Below are 16,294 nucleotides of genomic sequence, written 5' to 3' on the forward strand. Positions count from 1 at the left end.
ATCGCTGGCAACAATGTGGATATAGCACCGGTGCCGATATGAAGATAGATCTATTCAATTGCATCGGTCTCACCCGCGCCGTGCCGTTCTGAAGACTGACAGCCCATCCGGGCGAGTTGTAAGGCTTGGTCGGCTTAGGCTTGCGACAGTCTCACATCGGCTCCACTCGTGCTCGACCGATCGATGTGAAGTACAACACGGAGGCTTTCCGCGGAAGAGTAGCGTTACACTGCCGCGTGTCCAAGGAGAAAGCTCGGAGAAGCCACGAGACGGTGATGCTCCTGCCTCACATCTAGCGGCAGTTTGCTAGCCTCATTACGCGCTCGTTGAGCTTCTCCATAGTCCCTTGGCAGCTTCAGCTTATTGCGGGAGAGCACAGAGAGCATTCTCAAGCCTCAACCCGGATCTAGGCAGTATAGAGGCAGCTGTATGCGATCCGTGGAGGACTTCTCTGTCATGGGCCGTGACGGAGTCGTCTGTACCACTGGTATGGACAGCTGCCTAATTACCCGAACGTCCCCGTCGGCTTCCTTGTCTCTGCGCCACCTGCGTCGGATCACTTTGATTACGCTGTCTTGCACTCGTCCTCCCTACGCGGGCTGGGGAGCGTTGCATGCTGCTGGCTCGGTGACTACTCCTGCGCTCAAGCCCGTTTTCTTTTCGCCATAGTCGATCCACCTCCCTATCGCTTGCGCCGCCATTCAACACGTTACTCGAGTGGATGAAAGGCTTTGGTCCACCTGGATAGCGACCCTTTTTGACCTTGCTGGTGTCAGCCTTGACTCTCGACTCTCCTGTGAGCTTTACTAACCTTTCGCCGCCGGTGGAAGTATATGCATGAGACGTAGAAGGCGTGAACATGGCTCGGTAATATCGCGCATACCAGCAGGATGCAGTTCAGTATGCAGTCCCAGTCCAACCCGCACAGCATTGCGACCGACAGGGGAGGGAAGAAGACATTGATGACCATGAGGCAGATGCGGTATATGAAGTCCTTCATGATATCGAGGTGCTTGTTAGGGACGCAACGTGGGGTAAGACATTTGCTTGGTTTAGATGGTGAGACGAGATGTATCCTTTGATGGCCGAGATGTTAGAAATACCTTACTTGCTACGTCTACACACCCACTGCATATCCTGGTGAGACGGTTGCTTTCCATGACAAGTCCTGTCCGACGAAACCTGAAAATGTACCCGGACGTCATTGAGCAGGCCAGAGTGAGCTTGGCGAACAAGCCACCTTCACCCTCACGAATGCAGGACTCGACATACACAATGAATAAGCTTTTGGGGGTTCATATCGACAGGTGCCATAAGCAAAGGCACTTATTAAAGAGCGTCTATTAGTGTGAGTAGATATCGCAGAACGGTGTTGACGTGGTGCGCCAGCATCAAAATCTTTGCGGTCCATCTTGCACTTGCAGTCTCGCTTGTCGGTTACGCTGAAAGTGTTGTCCAGCATTCGTCAGTCTGCTTTGTATTAGCACACTCTCTTCGTGATATATCCGACTTGTGTCGGAAACTTCACGCCCCGCCATGGCGGAAATGCCCATCTGCCGTTGGGGTATTGTTGCAACCGGCGGCATCTCTGAGCAATTCGTGAGGGACCTGCTCATGTCAGACTGGCCCGAGAAGAAGGCCAACCATATCATCCAGGCGATTGGCTCCTCGTCACTCGAGAAGTGTAAGAGCTTCGCTGCAACCTGCGTTACTCCCGCAAAACCTGCCGTCCAGCCGGCCCTCTATGGCTCTTATCAGGAGGTATATGATGACAAGAACGTTGACTGCGTCTACATAGGGACGCCGCACAGTTTCCATAAGCGGAACTGTCTCGACGCCATTGAAGCGGGCAAGAACATCTTGTGTGAGAAGCCTTTTGCGTTGAACGCTACGGAGGCCGAAGAGGTGTTTGCAGCGGCCAAGGAAAAGGGCGTTTTCGTCATGGAAGCGTTCTGGACGAGGTTCTACCCGCTAATCAAGACACTTCAGAGACTTCTTCACGAGGAGAGGAAGCTCGGGACGATCTACCGGACCTTCTGCGACTTCGGTCTTGACATCGATATCTCCAGCTTACCGGAGACGAGTCGTTACAAAGATCCAGCGTTAGGTGCCGGGAGCCTCCTGGACATTGGGATATACTCGATCACATGGGGATTGATGACACTTTCCCCCGAGACAGGCGACAATGCGGAACAGCCAGATGTCAGTAGTACACAGACAGTCATTGATGGGGTGGATGTCGCGAGCCAAGTGCTGCTCCATTTCCGCAGCACAGGTCGTCAGGGCATCTGCACGTCAACTACGACTTTCGAATGCATGCACCCGTTCGCACGTCTAGAGGGCAGTGAAGGTCGGATACTGGTAGACGGCTCCACCCCGTCTAGTCCGAGGAGTTTCACGTTCTATCCCAAAGACGGTGGCAAGGAGGAGCGTTATGAGTTCGAAAAGCCAGGTAAGGGGTTCTGGTGGGAAGCGGACGCTGTTGCACAAGATCTGCAGGCTGGTAGGAAGCAGAACCAGACTATGCCTTGGGCTGAAACGCTGAGAGTGTTGAGCATTATGGATGGCGTTAGGAAGAGGAGTGGTACGAGGTTTCCGGTGGATGCCTGGTGAAGGCGCATCAATCGTTCCATAGGATGTTGTTCTGGTAGATCACTGGTGTTAAACGAATTCCGTCAAACGCAGCCTGCCATTCGACGCGGCGTCCCACAACCGTGGCAGCTTCAGTAATTGATTGTGCTGCATTGCCAACTTCAGCCAGGGAAGGAAAAGAGCGCCCACATCGGGACGCCCCACTTTGGGTTGACCGATGCCGGTGAACAGCCCATGGAGGGGTGAGAGGGGCACCTGGACTGGCGCGAATGACCACTCGTTGGTAAAGAATGGCTGTAGCCACCGGCTCGGTGGCTTTCACCGTGATGTGGGCCACGGTCACTGGATGGTGCACTAAAGCACCGCTGCTTGGAGATTGAAAACGTGCAACAGAAGCCTCAGCAGACCCCTTCGGACGACCTGTTGTCAGTGAACGTAGCGCAGTCCCTCAGTTTCGTTGGTAGAGTTCGAGCTGTCTACCAAGCCACCTTAGTGTCCGGCTGTGTAACGCTTGCTGCAGGCTGCTGTACGAAGCCATGTCGACCACCACCACCACCATCGCGCCGTCCAAGGCCAACATTGGCGTCTACACCAATCCAGCGCACGACCTCTGGGTTGGTGATGCATCGCCGACAAAGGAAGAAGTCGAGAAGGGCGAGAGCTTGAACCCTGGCGAGATCACAATAGCCATCAAGAGCACGGGCATTTGCGGGTGAGTACCGTCAATGAGGTGGTGAGGGCTCAGTCGCTGACTTGGCGAGGCCAGGTCCGATGTTCACTTCTGGCATGCCGGCCGTATAGGGCCAATGATCGTGGAGGATACGCACATCCTTGGACATGAGTCTGCAGGTATCGTTGTTGCGAAGCATCCTTCAGTCACCACGCACAACGTCGGCGACCGCGTGGCTGTGGAACCCAACATTATTTGCGGCGAGTGTGAACCGTGCTTGACGGGTCGATACAATGGCTGCGATAAAGTCGAGTTTCGCTCAACGCCACCTATCCCAGGCTTGCTGAGAAGGTATGTCAACCATCCAGCTGTATGGTGCCACAAGATCGGGAACATGAGTTACGAGGATGGCGCGCTACTCGAGCCTCTGTCCGTGGCACTAGCAGGCATGCAGAGGGCGAACATCACGCTCGGTGACAGTGTGTTGGTATGCGGTGCTGGTCCCATCGGTCTGGTAACGCTTGCATGTGTGAAGGCTGCAGGCGCAGAGCCCATCGTGATCACGGACATTGATGAAGGCCGCTTAAAGTTCGCAAAGGAGTTTTGCCCGTCTGTTCGGACGCACAAGGTCGAGTTCTCTCATTCACCGGAAGACTTTGCGAAACTGGTGGTAGAGAAAGCTGATGGCGTTGAGCCAGCCGTGGTCATGGAATGCACAGGTGTCGAGTCGTCCATCTCCGGCGCAATCCATGCCGCAAAGTTTGGTGGCAAGGTTTTCGTTATCGGTGTTGGACGGCCAGAGATCAAAATCCCTTTCATGCGCTTGAGTACTCGAGAGGTTGACTTGCAATTTCAATATCGATACGCCAATACCTGGCCCAGAGCAATTCGACTGCTGAAAGGTGGTGTGATTGACCTTAGCAAGCTCGTAACGCATCGGTTCAAGCTGGAAGAGGCCGTGGAAGCGTTCAAGGTAGCCGCAGACGCCAAGCAAGGGGGCATCAAGGTCATGATACAAAGTATGGAAGACGGAGAGAAATAGCCTGACGATGAAGATCGCGAAGCGTATCTGCAGGTTATGGCAGGTGGCGCAGACGTCGAAAAGTCCACGAAGTAATTATGATAGATAGCTAAGTCGGAACGCTTGATACAAGCAGCCAGGGTACCTCCCAAGGTCTTCATGATCAGCTCAACACAGACGTGAAAGCGACGAACTCGGACTCACCACTGAGGAACGCGGCCCAGGCGGTTGGCTCGCCTCCAGTATCTTCGTGCAACGGTACGCAGTGAACCTGACGCATCTGATCACCCCACCAGATCCGGACATCGAAGGCAGACTCGCGCCGACAATTCCCTGCCACGGCAGCGACAACTCGATCACGCAGTAGCCGTGCGGCTCTGGACGCTTCGCCTCGTTTGTTGCTGGGACTGACAGTGTACAGCAGGCGATCAAGGTGCTGTGAAACGTACGGGACATGGAGACCCGATACCATCCCGTTTGCGTGACGGCCAGTCGAGCGGAGAACGAGGAAGTCTTGATGCTGAGTCTTGAGACGCTCAAGCTCAGACATCATAGTGAGCGTCTGCATAGTGCACGTTTCAGCCGTCAGGTTGGCGAATGCAGATGCAGCGGCCTCGATCATCTCGCCTACGGCCTTAGCATTTGAGAGCTCGTCAGCAAGCGCGCACCAGTTGAAGGACTCTCCTTTCTCTTCAGCCCTTGGGCTCGACGCCATTTGCTGGATATCCCAAAGCGAGATTCCTGCGTGTACGGAGAGCTCAGCCAAAGCCGCCCTGGTGAAGCTCTCAGTAACATCGAGTTCAGCTAAGAGCAAGTGACTCTTCTCGCCGGTCCGGCGCTCCAAAGTTTGGTTGAGAACCTGCAACAGAACCCGACAGTTGGCGCTCCGGCTCGAAGGTGGCTCGATCCGCAAGTTGCTTTGCACAGTCGTTCCGTAAGCGAGGGTGTGATAGGAGCAGGCGCCATGCTCGAGAACCCTGGCACCCAGCCGATAGTCTCTCGACACGAGACAAATGGGAGAACCATAAACTTTCGGGTCAACGAGAGCGATACCGCCAAAGCTCGTTGATAGCGGAGAGACAAGCACTTTGGATCTGCCTTCCTCAAGACGAGTTCGTGCAAATCCCTCTTCCAACGATAGACGGACTTTACCTGGCGAACGCTGCTCGCTTCCGAGCGCTTCGTCCGCATGCGAGAACAGCGTCGTTGGCGATGAGGATGACCCATCTGTAAGCGACGGCGTGGCCTCAGATGCCATCGTCGTATCGTCCGCGGCCCCATCCCACCAGCGCCGCGAGATGTGAATTTGCAGTAGAGGACTACTGGCCAATGCCTGGACGAGCCGATCGACTTGGTCCGGTTTCATTCTCCGTGACTTCAGGTTCCTGCTCGATGAACCAAACTCGGTCGCTCCAGGTACAACGGAGTGTGGTAGCTTGCCAGCAACGCTGATTTGATTTGCCTCATCATAACGCCGCTGCGTCGGCGTCTAATCGTCCGTTGGGTTGTTGATGGGATCTGTGAAGGCAACACAGGGTCTATCGACACCGATTGAGCTGAAATAAATGTCGGTCACCAGAGATTCTCTCTCAGTCCCCAAGCTCGACGAACCGGCATTCCGGAAACCACGTGTGGAAGAAGTCGCTACGTTCGCAGAAGTTGTGTCAATCGACGGTCTGGCCGTGCGCTCCTATCTCTCAGTCTGGCCAATGCGATTGGTGGCTTGGCCGCGGCGACGACGACTTCTCCTTCACTTGTCCCTCTCCAAACCTGCAAACACACCACGGGACACCCTACTAACGATGGTTCGTGCGGAGACGAAGTATTTACATTACGCGCAAATTGCGAAGGGCTGGGATGTGTTCACCGCTGACGTCTTCACCGCTTGCTCAATGCACTAACCTTAGAAACAGGACCGGCTTGACCCTGGCTCGAGCCGTTTCGTGATGGCGCTCCCTCACGCTTGGTTTCCCGGTTTCTCGTGGTCATGCCGTTGTTAGTTCGCTACTCTGCGGAACGTATCCTATTGGCTTGGTCAATAGGTGCTACGCTTAGACGATTCTCTCTCTTACGGCTTCGTGGTAGTCGTGCACATGTATACCATACGCCTAGCATGCTGACATCTGCTGGACGACTTGGCTTATGAGTGCAAGTAGATCTGGTCTCGACAAAGAAAATGTGATATGGATGGCTTCTGCTCCGCTACAATGACAGCTGCGTATACTATGTCCAAGTGGATGAGATGGTGTTTCACACTTCTGGAGTAGTCACGCCTTCTGAGTCAGCGTGTAAGCGTCGCCAGAAGTTAGAGGCACAATGAAGCCTCTGAGACCTTGTCTTGAGCACGAAGCTCCCAGTACAAAGAGCTTATAGAGACCAGAGTGGCGCATCTTGAACAAAAACCACGACAGTGTCGTCGGCGAGTCATGTGTTTGTACCGCTCGTTATGCTCTCGTGGCTTCGTATGAGGCGTATGCGTGCGCGCACAACTACGCGCGATACTAGTCTAATCGTATGCTTTGCACAACGAACCGGTACTGGGCTCGCTTATGCTCAAGGGTTGCTTAGCAGGTGCTCCACGGCACCCTGTACGCTTCCACCGCTCCGCCTCAAAGCCTGTACGTTCCGCTCAAACTCGTAAAAGCCCATGTCATTCAGCTGCCGTAGCTGGCTCTCATAGCGCACCTCCGGCGGTCGGTCGTCAGCCGGTTGTGGAGGCTCAGGGCTGCCAGCGCCGCCCATAGCTGCCCACGGATTGAACCCACCTTGACCAGCGCCTGCACCGCCTGCACCGCCGCCCATCATCCCCATCATTTGCTGCATGAGTTGCGGGTTTTGCATCATTTGCTGCGTCATGGAGGCTATCGGGTTGTTCTGTTGATCGCCTTGTGGTGCACCGAAGAGACTACCGAAAGGATTCTGCTGATTTGCTTGGGCGCCAGTGGCACCTGCTCCTTGTCCTAGTGCTCCTGCGCCAGGGAACAGGGCTGCGAAAGGATTCGCTGGGGCCTGCGCGTTTGTTGCTGCGCCGCCAGTGGTGTTACTGCCAGCTGTCGACGGTGCGTCCATGCCCTCCGCCGCCTGCGTTGTGTCGGTCGCACCTGGCATTGGAAACGCACCTGCTCCAGCACCACCACCCATCGCCTGCTGCATCTGCATTTGCATGCGAATCATATCAGGGTTGAGCATCATGCGCCTGAACTCTGGATTCTCGATCGCCGCTCTCGCCATCGGATTGTCTCTTATCATTGGATTGTTCCGTAGCATGTCTAGTACTGCAGGGTTGTTCATAGCCTCATTCATCTGTGTCGCAAAGTTCGGATCTTCGAGCATTCTAAGCATCTGATCTGCATTTGGAGGGGCGCCCATGCCGCCGTCTGCGCCAAACATGTCCATGCCTGGTAGGCCATGAAAGCCAGCATAACGTGCGCCAGTCAACTGTGCAAGTGGGTTCGCCGCACCCGGACCAGCAGCGATGTTTGTGGGTACATTGCTTGGTGGCTGACCTGCTGCAGATGGCACAGCAGCACCTCCTTGATTCGCTGGGTTCTGCCGCTGGTTGCTCTCTGCGCCTCGGACAAGATGGACGGTGTTGCCATCCTTGATCTTGCAACTGCCTATCGTATCTGGATCCTTGAGCACTCGCCCACTGTATATTAAACGCTGCCGCTCTGGAGGAAGATTGGCGTATTCTGATGTGGAAAGCTTCTGCTTAAGATCGCCTACTGTCGCCGAGACAGGCAGCGTAACAACATACTTGGCATCTGCGGACGACTTGATGTTGAAGGTGATCTGTTGCTCGTCCTCATCACCAGCGGTTGCGGTGGTGCTGTCGGCCATGATGGCCACGTCACAATGGAATATTTTCCAGCTGATTAGAGACTCCTCTACCCGTGCTATGCCAGGCGAGACTGAGGGGACGTTCAAACGTCCAGGTCCGGTACTGGCTTGGGGGCTCTATTCACTGTAAGGCTCGGGCGTTAAGGCTTCACGGGTAGAGGCGCTGATCTAGACTGATCGACGGAGTGTGTTCGCTAATGCGTCAATCCGATGTGGAACAAGAGAAAGGGTACCATTGAAGTGTAAGCTGTCCAGAAGGGCAAGCGGAAAGTGTTGGAAGGTGGTGGATGCACTTGATACACACACATCACATGCAGCTGCGCCGGCGGCGGAGGTGACGAAATGAGCCGCTTTGTGGCGTGCGGTCAAGCCACTAGGCACTCTTGCACGCATGTATACAGGCACGTGAGATCGTCGGCCTTGGTCTTACCTCCCCGCCGTTTACCGAGGCTTCTCACATCATCTCGTACCGAGCAGCGAAGGGGAATCATGCTTGACCATGTAGGTATGTAGATCTGACAAGCCAACAGACCTCTTCTGATTCAGACCTTTTCTTATACACTATTCTCTACCCTATCTCCTCCCCTCTCTACTAGGCTCAACTCACTGCTGGATCATCATGCGCGGCATTCAGGTCAAGCAATACGTCTCCGGACCACTGGACCTCGCCGTATCTGACCTTCCAGAGCCTACCCCAGGTCCAGACCAATACACCATTGCCATCCATGCCACGGCAACAAACTTCTTCGACCTCCTACAGATTCGCGGGAAATACCAACATCAACCGCCCCTACCATGGATATCCGGCAGCGAGTTCAGCGGTGTGATTCTAGCAGTACCGTCATCTGGCAAGTCACGGAAGTTTAAAGTGGGTGACAAGGTCTTCGGTGCGGCGCAAGGCGGTTATGCGACCAAGGTCTGCGCTCGGGAAGAGCAGCTGAGACCCGTGCCGAAGGGGTGGTCCTGCTTCGAAGCGGCTGGTCTCTTCGTAACTATGCCCACATCTTATGCTGGGTTGGTGACGCGGTGTAATCTCAAAGCTGGCGACTGGGTGCTCGTGCATGCTGCTGCGGGAGGCGTTGGCCTTGCAGCAGTACAGATCGCGAAGGCGCTAGGCGCGACGGTTATTGCAACGGCGGGAACAGCCCATAAGCTTTCTATCGCGAAGCGATTTGGCGCAGACTACACAGTAGATTACAGGGATGACAGCTGGCCTCTACGCGTGAAGGAGCTGACGCCCAACAAGCGAGGGGTAGATATCGTCTACGATCCGGTCGGACTGATCGATAAGAGCACAAAGTGCATTGCGTGGAATGGTCGGCTGTTGGTGATTGGTTTCGCGGGGGGTCCGATTGAGAAGATGGCAACCAACAAGATCTTACTCAAGAATATCAGTGTGGTGGGCTTGCATTGGGGCGCATATGCGCTCAACGAGCCGCAGAAGATAGGAGAGGTGTGGGATGATCTGTTCAAATTGTTTGAGAGTAGGAAGGTTGTCGGGACGAACTATACTGACAGGGAATATGTCGGCTTGGAAACCGTACCAGAGGCGCTGAAGGCTCTGGGTGAGCGGGACACTTGGGGCAAGGTCGTTGTCAAGGTGCCGCAAGATGGACAGTCGAAGCTTTAGGCCCCGCGAAGAGACCATGTATGGCACGAGAATCAGCGCTTTGTATAGAGGCTTTCAAGCCGTCGACTCGCATTGTCCGTTTCAATGTCATAAGTTGTAGCATTGACGCCTCCCCTTCCGAATCGGGGTTAGCGTCATGTGCCCTGCTGCCTACCACGGTTGAGAGTCTACCGAGCATCAACAGGGCAAGCATCTTGGCTCTCACATTCTGAACCAGCACATTGCGAACGTGACAAGGTTGCTATGTCGACTGCCAAGCTGCTTGCTATCCATGCCTGGCCGACGAGCAGCGCACCGAAGCCGAGAAATTGCCACTCGACGGCGGCGTCGTGAAACAGAGCAGAGTGGCAGTAGTTCAGTAGATGTGTCCCCAAACGCCGAGGACGCCATCGCAGAGGATGATCTGTGCCCAGTTTGCCGACTCCTACTCTTTCAACCAGTGACAACCGGTTGTAACCACAGTCTTTGCAGGACTTGTATGGCACGATGGGCAGAAGTTTCCATTTCAGCACCGATGACTATCGTCCGGGTCGACGAAGAACCCCAGGACTTCGATGCTGCTACTGGCCTTGAAGCGAGATGTCCGATGTGCCGTACCTACACCACGGCGTCCCTGGACCATCCTCTAGCCGACAGGCTGCAATCAACCTACCCGGCGGTGTACGGCGAGCGTGGCTCTGAAGAAGCCGATGACGGTGATCAACATGACAGCATTCAGACCATCACCGTTTATATCGGTAACTCTCATGAGCTCATCCAGCCCGCGGAGCAGGAAAGCCACAATATACATAGGTGGACGTTCTTTGTACGCCCATCTCGGAATGATATCATCGATGAAGTTCAAATCTTTCTACATCCTACTTTTAGGCCTTCACGTATCATCAGACAGCGTCCACCCTACGAGCTGAGCAGGATCGGCTGGGGCTATTTCACTATCGTTGCAGGCGTTATCCTAAAGCCTGGCTACAGCTGGGTTTCGTCCGATGCGGAAGATTCGCGTGATGGCGCTCCAAAGGGTATGCTACGGTTGGACTGGACTCTTGACTTCACGAGTTTCGGCGGGACAGGAGCTAAGGGCAGACACAGGCTCAAGGTCAAGAACGAACGTGGCTGGGCGGATGTGGACGAGGAGGCGGAAAGGGACGAGGCAGAGTGGAGTCGGACGGTGAGGCAGATACAGCGTGATGGACGCTGGGAGCCGCCACCAGAGGACTAATGCTTTTATGGCAGTGACAAATTTCTCAAATTCAATCCATTGGCTGCTCTTGGTGTTGACTATCATGCAGTGCTGCCCAGTGAGAGTGCTGGGATTTGCGCCAGGCATGGCTTATCGCTACTCTTAAGTGCGGGCCGATGTAAAGAGCCCTGACTTCCACCACGACGCAACGGCACAATGCTACCATCTCTTCGTGCGTCCACCAGCTCATCCTCCAGCTTTTTCAGAAAGCTTATCCTACCGTTGTTGCAGAACCACGACGTGTACATGCGCGCGACATCACGAATAAACGCAGCCATGTCTCTACCATCATACTCAACCTCCGCGAATCGCTCGCAAAACAGGGCAAAGCGAGCAATTTCGGGGTTGCCTTCGTCACAAATGCACCGTGCGATGTCCGCGGTGAGTCTGAAGTCCGAGGGCACATCTCGCAGGTTTCTTCGAAGCTCGTTCACTCTTCTGGTCGACTCCGCCCTCTCTCGAACAGAAAGTGTTGGCTGTTCGACAGGTGGGAAGATTTGAATGTGCCCGCCTGAGCCGACCACACGTACGGCTCTCAGCAAGCGCTCTGCAGGGTATACGCTGTCGCCGGTATTGTCTGGCATGACCGGGAAGTCTTCATCAAAGACGCGAGCTTGGTCTGCTGCCTCTTGTGTCGCAAAGTCGTCATCCTCTTGCTCCCGAAGCCCGCTGGAGTCGCTGGAATCTGTGCGATTGTCTGTCTGGTCATCTGGATCGAATGTCGATGCATGCCTGGCCTTTCGCCTTGTCTCCGGGGTTGCAAGCCCGTCATCTACATGCGTGAAAAAGCTAATATCCTCCTTAAGTCCGTTTGCACGAAGCCAAGCGGCAAATTGATTGGCGTGCACCACAGTTCGTTGGTGGCTGAGATTGCCGCCCTTGGTGGTGTCAAGCTCGATGCCATGGCCGTGGCGCATATGCTGGATGATTTTCTTGCGCTCGGCTTTCTGGGTGGGACAACCCGGCACTGGACATTGTACTACGCTCGCTTTCTGGGAAGCCATTCGTGTGAGAGAATGTTGTTTGCGCTGAGTAGTACTCCAGTCTTGGGTGGGTTACAGCGCGCTTCTTATGATCACTCATGGTAGTTTGCTTGCGAAACATCTCAACATACCGCTCAAAGCCTTCATTGTTCAAGTATTGCGTCTGCGCGAGAGACATCGGTAGTCTGAAACAACGCACAAGCACGGTTATACTGAGACTGAAAGCTCTGTTGTTGCAAGAGTACCAACGCCTTGACTGCTGCGGATTCAACCCTTCTTTCACAACCCGCACCTGTGTCTTGCAGACGCTCGTCGGTCGACCCAGCATATGCATGAATCCGTGCATCTCCTTCAACACCATCTCACTTCAGACCAACACCACCACTCTTATTCACGGCCTACTCCAGCTCGGCTGCCAGCTTGTCTAGAAAGCGGACCACGCCGGTGGCGGCGAACCATTTCATCCAGAGTCCTGCAACGTCTCTCACGAGGAAGGCGATGCTCACGTGATTGTACTCGTTCATCTTCAGGCCATCGCACAAAAGGTGGAACCGCTCTGTCGCCTCATCGTCAACATTGCAGAGTTCTTGCGCAACAGAGCGAACGCCGAAATTAGTGACGAATGTGGTTGAGATTCTTGTTCGCAAAGCTTCGCCTATCTGCTTCTGAGCTTCATGGCTCGCTTCAATCCTTTGGCCAGCCTGGTGCAGCGAGAGGATGTCGCTGTCAACTTCAGTGGAGGTTGAGGCAACGTTCCCGGTTTGTGCTTCCGTTGCGACCGGGTTTCGTTCTGTTTTCGCGAAAGATGGTGGCTACAGATCATCACGGTACTTTATATGCGCCACGAATGTTTGTTGGTCTGGAAGCGAACGAAAGATCGCTCCGGGACCTAATGAAGCAGAGATGTTCAGCATAAGGCCATCGCTTGGTGTCGAGGCCGTCATCCCACTGTTAGTGCTATGCTTGGCAGATCGATGCAGAACCTCTATCCCATCACATCAGCAGGCAGGCCGAGCCTTCCACGCCGCTCTGTGTGGCTGGACCTCCATGTTGGTTGCATGGCGTCCTAATCAATCGCCCACCTGATCTCGCCGGTCCAGCCTCGTGCCACCTCTTTTGCCAAGGCGACCCTCACCAGCATTAGCACCTCCTTTGCGCCAACATCCGCACCACTTTCAATGCCATCAAGACCTTGCCTCCAATCCCACCCTCTTTGCACGCCCGATGCGCTCTTGCCGTTTGCATCGCTCTCTTCCCTTGGTCGCATGACAGACTCAGCAAGCAAATCCCAACTGCTCCCGCCTAGTCCTCCAGGACCGCTAGCACTGCCCAGGTCACTTTTGGACTTCTTAAGCATAGACCAAGACGACTCAGGCGAATCGCCTCGATATGTCGAGACAGACGCTTTTAACAAGCTTTCGGCATTCTCCCGTATTCGACCAGAGACGGTCGAGAAATCCTCTGCAATGCGTAGAAGGGTGAAGACCTGGTCCTTCTTAAACAGGCGTTTGGGTTGCCCTAGTAACGGAAGAGCTTCGCCGAGCAGTGCCAGCACGCCATCGACTGGCACTACAGACTCTATCTCTGGGTCGAAAAGGCCACCATGGATGCAGGATGACGCGCTTTCGAGAACACAGATGAGCGCTTCGGCCGCTTTTCGCATGCGTTCAAGGGGTCGCTTGAGAGTCGTTCCAGTCGCAATCTGATCGCGAACATCGTAGAAGGTCCGCAGGAGCGCGTAGCCGCTAAGATGTGCCTGCAAGGTACTCACCGCCTCGCCGTCCGTCTGTCCGAGGGTAATAAGAGCGGAGCGGTCATTACTAAGCAGGGAAGCGAGCTGTGGATCCAGATCTGCTTTGGAAGGTACCGCGGCCGAGTGCAGGAGGCACAAAGATGTCAGGAGCGCGAGCGTATTCTTCAGCTTGTCGGTGGCGTTAGCTCGAGCATAGTAGATCAACGCTGAGCCGTAGGATTGGGTCGAGTTGGTAAGTGAGTCAGCATATCGCTGTTCGTCAGGTTAGTGAGTAAAGCTCTGCACGTCCGCAATTCTGACTGACCTCTGAAATAGCCCGAGCCTCTTCCGCGAGACCCAGATCTAGACATGCTCGCAATATCTTATCGACCCTGGCGTCTTCCTTAACCTCCAGTTTCTGAAGTATTTCACCAACCTTATGTTGCGCGGCCTCTTCGTTAGGCATGCGTCCAAGGACAGAGACCGCCAGCTCCCAGCCCTCACGCTCAACACCATTGCTGCTCCGAAGCACATCCTTCCTCGCAAGATGATCAGCATACTCAATCAGCACCTCATCCCTGTCAACTTGACTTGGCATCTGGTGAAGCTGCCTGTCGGGCCCATGACTGAGCACCATGAGATCTTCGCTGCTAAAGCCCTGATCAAGCAGAGCTTGACTGTGCCGTCCTCGTTTTGATAGCCAGTCCCCGTTCGATGCAACGTCTAGCACGCCCACAGTGACTGGTAAGCTCCACGTCCGAAGGAGCCCGAGGACGCTCTCAACGTCGCCAGCCATGATACACCCCAACCCCACGTGAATATCATCCATAGGATCCGGCAAAAAGAGCGGATCCTCGGTGTCCGTTACGTACGTGAAAGCATCAGCCAAGTGCTTCCGATACGCGGCTGTCGGTGTAACATCGACTTCGCGCGCTTTCTGGCTTGCGGTCAAGCTTCTGCGAAGGCTAGCGCGGCTGAGCCCAAGACTGCCCGCTTCACTACTGTCACCGTCCCACCATGCAGTAATGTAGATGCTTGCCTCCAGCCAGTCCTGGGAGGCGTCCATGATTTCCTCGGCTCGCCCTAGCAGGATGTCGTAGCTCAGCTTGATATTGGTGTAGACGCTCCATGGAATCCTGCTTTCCGCTATTTTGCTAGCGGCAGAAACGCTGAAGAGGTTGCGGCCGGATTTGGTAAGAGCTCCAGCCTCGTCATTTTCGTCTCCAGCAAACTGCTCCAAGTCTTTCACTGCCGTAAAAACACTCTGCCTATAAACTTGCCAGTCATTGCCCTTAACATCCCAGTCGTCATATTGAACAGCTGGCGAAGCCTGTAAGACTCGTGCGAATCGCTCAGCGACTTCCTCGATATTATCAAGCTGCCTGTCACTGTACCCATCGGGCCGTCCATCCTCCTCGGCGGTCGCTGCGTTCTCCCAGCCCGCTTCTCGTAGAAGCTGGATGGCTTGCTGAAACCTGCCGCGAGTGAGACAGACATAGATCGTATCCCAGAAGCGCTCGTGATGCGAGGGATTAGGCTGATGGTCGAGCACCGTCCTGAAGTCGTCCGGAAAGGGGTTGTGGTACAGGTCGAGCCAGTCCAGAAGCGCACGTGGCACAGAGCATGCGCTACTCGCAGGTTTTCTGGACAATGCATCCCAAGACTGAGCGCCTGGTGGCTTTGCTTGCCCTACCGTGTGCGGGTGGTGCAGTTGTAATAGAAGGGCGGCAAGATAGTTGGCCTTCGTTATTGGATCGTCAACTGCTGGGCCGATTTTGCCTTCGCGAGTCGTCGAATCGCTGTGCTTGGCCCATAGCTTTGCAAGCCGTGTTGCACCTTCCTGCGCGGAAGAAAGGTTGTCTCGACGTGCCATCATTTCCGACAACACTTCCTCCTCCGACAGAAGCAGATCGTCGGATTCGGATAGCACTGCCAGCCGAGCATGACTCGTGATGCCTCTTGCGATTGCAGGGTAGTCGCTTTCCGGCCTCTGCTCCCTGACTTGTCCGTTCCTGCTCCGTTTCAAGCCGCGGGGACTGCTCATGAAGGAGCTAAGAAACGCGCTTTGCTCGGTTGGCGGAGGTATCAGGCGAGACTGATCTTGTACTCCGTCCATTTCCTCGGCATCCTCGCCCTCTGCATCCTCACCTTCATCTTCATCTCCGTCCTGTAGGGGGCTACTCTCAGGTACAGTAAAGCCTCTACGGGCAGGGGTGTTGCCTCGCGGGCCGAATGTGTTGTTTGCAGGGTTGAAGGAGCTGCCGAACAACTTGCGTGGTGGGGGGTCGCCTGGTGTGGTGGATTGGTTGGTTAACCATGTCGGAGGAGGACCAGCAGGGGTGGTGGATGGTTGCGTCGCGAGCGAACGGTTCGCCTTGCGGTTGGGCGTGCTAGGACTGTCTCTGGTACTCTTGAAGCGTAATGACATGCTGACGCGGGCTTACGCGAACCTTTCTGTAGGTATGGCGAGATTGCAGTCTGTTGATGGCAGCACTACCACCACACCACTACTGCCAAAGCTTCATTCACTTGCGATCGAAGCTTTGACGCGCCGCTAGCGCGAGGTGCACGTGGGACGCGGCGTTCCCC

The 16,294-nt window shown here is 54.9% G+C and overlaps 9 protein-coding genes across 9 annotated transcripts; 4 read left to right on the plus strand and 5 right to left on the minus strand.

Annotated features, from left to right (window-relative positions):
- Nucleotides 1-456: 456 nt before the first annotated feature.
- Nucleotides 457-669, plus strand: BAUCODRAFT_120385 (uncharacterized protein; the record flags this gene model as incomplete). The annotated part of the gene is made up of 1 exon (XM_007675925.1): nucleotides 457-669. One exon carries the CDS (start codon nucleotides 457-459, stop codon nucleotides 667-669), a length of 213 nt encoding a protein of 70 aa, XP_007674115.1.
- A 24-nt stretch (nucleotides 670-693) lies between these two features.
- On the minus strand, nucleotides 694-979 carry BAUCODRAFT_56137 (uncharacterized protein; the record flags this gene model as incomplete). Its single annotated transcript, XM_007675488.1, has 2 exons — nucleotides 694-762; nucleotides 812-979. Coding segments are annotated over 2 exons (237 nt in total), but the record flags the coding sequence as incomplete, so codon positions are not given.
- A 289-nt stretch (nucleotides 980-1,268) lies between these two features.
- On the plus strand, nucleotides 1,269-3,005 carry BAUCODRAFT_391092 (uncharacterized protein). The gene has a single exon (XM_007675926.1). The coding sequence runs from the start codon at nucleotides 1,537-1,539 to the stop codon at nucleotides 2,611-2,613; it is 1,077 nt and encodes a 358-aa protein (XP_007674116.1). The 5' UTR covers nucleotides 1,269-1,536; the 3' UTR covers nucleotides 2,614-3,005.
- Nucleotides 2,971-4,347, plus strand: BAUCODRAFT_31392 (uncharacterized protein). The gene is made up of 2 exons (XM_007675375.1): nucleotides 2,971-3,304; nucleotides 3,359-4,347. Exons 1-2 carry the CDS (start codon nucleotides 3,129-3,131, stop codon nucleotides 4,302-4,304), a joined length of 1,122 nt encoding a protein of 373 aa, XP_007673565.1. The 5' UTR covers nucleotides 2,971-3,128; the 3' UTR covers nucleotides 4,305-4,347.
- BAUCODRAFT_391056 (uncharacterized protein) lies at nucleotides 4,324-5,749 on the minus strand. The gene has a single exon (XM_007675927.1). It carries the CDS (start codon nucleotides 5,647-5,649, stop codon nucleotides 4,447-4,449), a length of 1,203 nt encoding a protein of 400 aa, XP_007674117.1. The 5' UTR covers nucleotides 5,650-5,749; the 3' UTR covers nucleotides 4,324-4,446.
- A 760-nt stretch (nucleotides 5,750-6,509) lies between these two features.
- On the minus strand, nucleotides 6,510-8,220 carry BAUCODRAFT_391251 (uncharacterized protein). Its single transcript, XM_007675928.1, has one exon. The coding sequence runs from the start codon at nucleotides 8,121-8,123 to the stop codon at nucleotides 6,837-6,839; it is 1,287 nt and encodes a 428-aa protein (XP_007674118.1). The 5' UTR covers nucleotides 8,124-8,220; the 3' UTR covers nucleotides 6,510-6,836.
- Nucleotides 8,221-8,742: 522 nt separating this feature from the next.
- Nucleotides 8,743-10,969, plus strand: BAUCODRAFT_22388 (uncharacterized protein; the record flags this gene model as incomplete). Its single annotated transcript, XM_007675260.1, has 2 exons — nucleotides 8,743-9,723; nucleotides 9,920-10,969. 2 exons carry the CDS (start codon nucleotides 8,743-8,745, stop codon nucleotides 10,967-10,969), a joined length of 2,031 nt encoding a protein of 676 aa, XP_007673450.1.
- Nucleotides 10,970-11,000: 31 nt separating this feature from the next.
- BAUCODRAFT_391544 (uncharacterized protein) lies at nucleotides 11,001-12,295 on the minus strand. Its single transcript, XM_007675929.1, has one exon. It carries the CDS (start codon nucleotides 11,992-11,994, stop codon nucleotides 11,032-11,034), a length of 963 nt encoding a protein of 320 aa, XP_007674119.1. The 5' UTR covers nucleotides 11,995-12,295; the 3' UTR covers nucleotides 11,001-11,031.
- Nucleotides 12,296-13,039: 744 nt separating this feature from the next.
- Nucleotides 13,040-16,133, minus strand: BAUCODRAFT_65665 (uncharacterized protein; the record flags this gene model as incomplete). The annotated part of the gene is made up of 2 exons (XM_007675573.1): nucleotides 13,040-13,978; nucleotides 14,031-16,133. The coding sequence occupies 2 exons, from the start codon at nucleotides 16,131-16,133 to the stop codon at nucleotides 13,040-13,042; spliced, it is 3,042 nt and encodes a 1,013-aa protein (XP_007673763.1).
- Nucleotides 16,134-16,294: the final 161 nt, after the last annotated feature.

The sequence above is a fragment of the Baudoinia panamericana genome (genome assembly GCF_000338955.1).
Source record: "Baudoinia panamericana UAMH 10762 unplaced genomic scaffold BAUCOscaffold_3, whole genome shotgun sequence".
Lineage (NCBI taxonomy): Eukaryota > Fungi > Ascomycota > Dothideomycetes > Mycosphaerellales > Teratosphaeriaceae > Baudoinia > Baudoinia panamericana.

Bases quoted from the DNA above. Each gene is read 5' to 3' on its own strand.
- BAUCODRAFT_391056 (XM_007675927.1), bottom strand. From the start codon at position 5,649: ATGAAACCGGACCAAGTCGATCGGCTCGTCCAGGCATTGGCCAGTAGT.
- BAUCODRAFT_391544 (XM_007675929.1), bottom strand. From the start codon at position 11,994: ATGGCTTCCCAGAAAGCGAGCGTAGTACAATGTCCAGTGCCGGGTTGT.
- BAUCODRAFT_391092 (XM_007675926.1), top strand. From the start codon at position 1,537: ATGGCGGAAATGCCCATCTGCCGTTGGGGTATTGTTGCAACCGGCGGC.
- BAUCODRAFT_391251 (XM_007675928.1), bottom strand. From the start codon at position 8,123: ATGGCCGACAGCACCACCGCAACCGCTGGTGATGAGGACGAGCAACAG.
- BAUCODRAFT_31392 (XM_007675375.1), top strand. From the start codon at position 3,129: ATGTCGACCACCACCACCACCATCGCGCCGTCCAAGGCCAACATTGGC. The intron at 3,305-3,358 runs GTGAGTACCGTC...TGGCGAGGCCAG, and splicing joins AAGAGCACGGGCATTTGCGG to GTCCGATGTTCACTTCTGGC.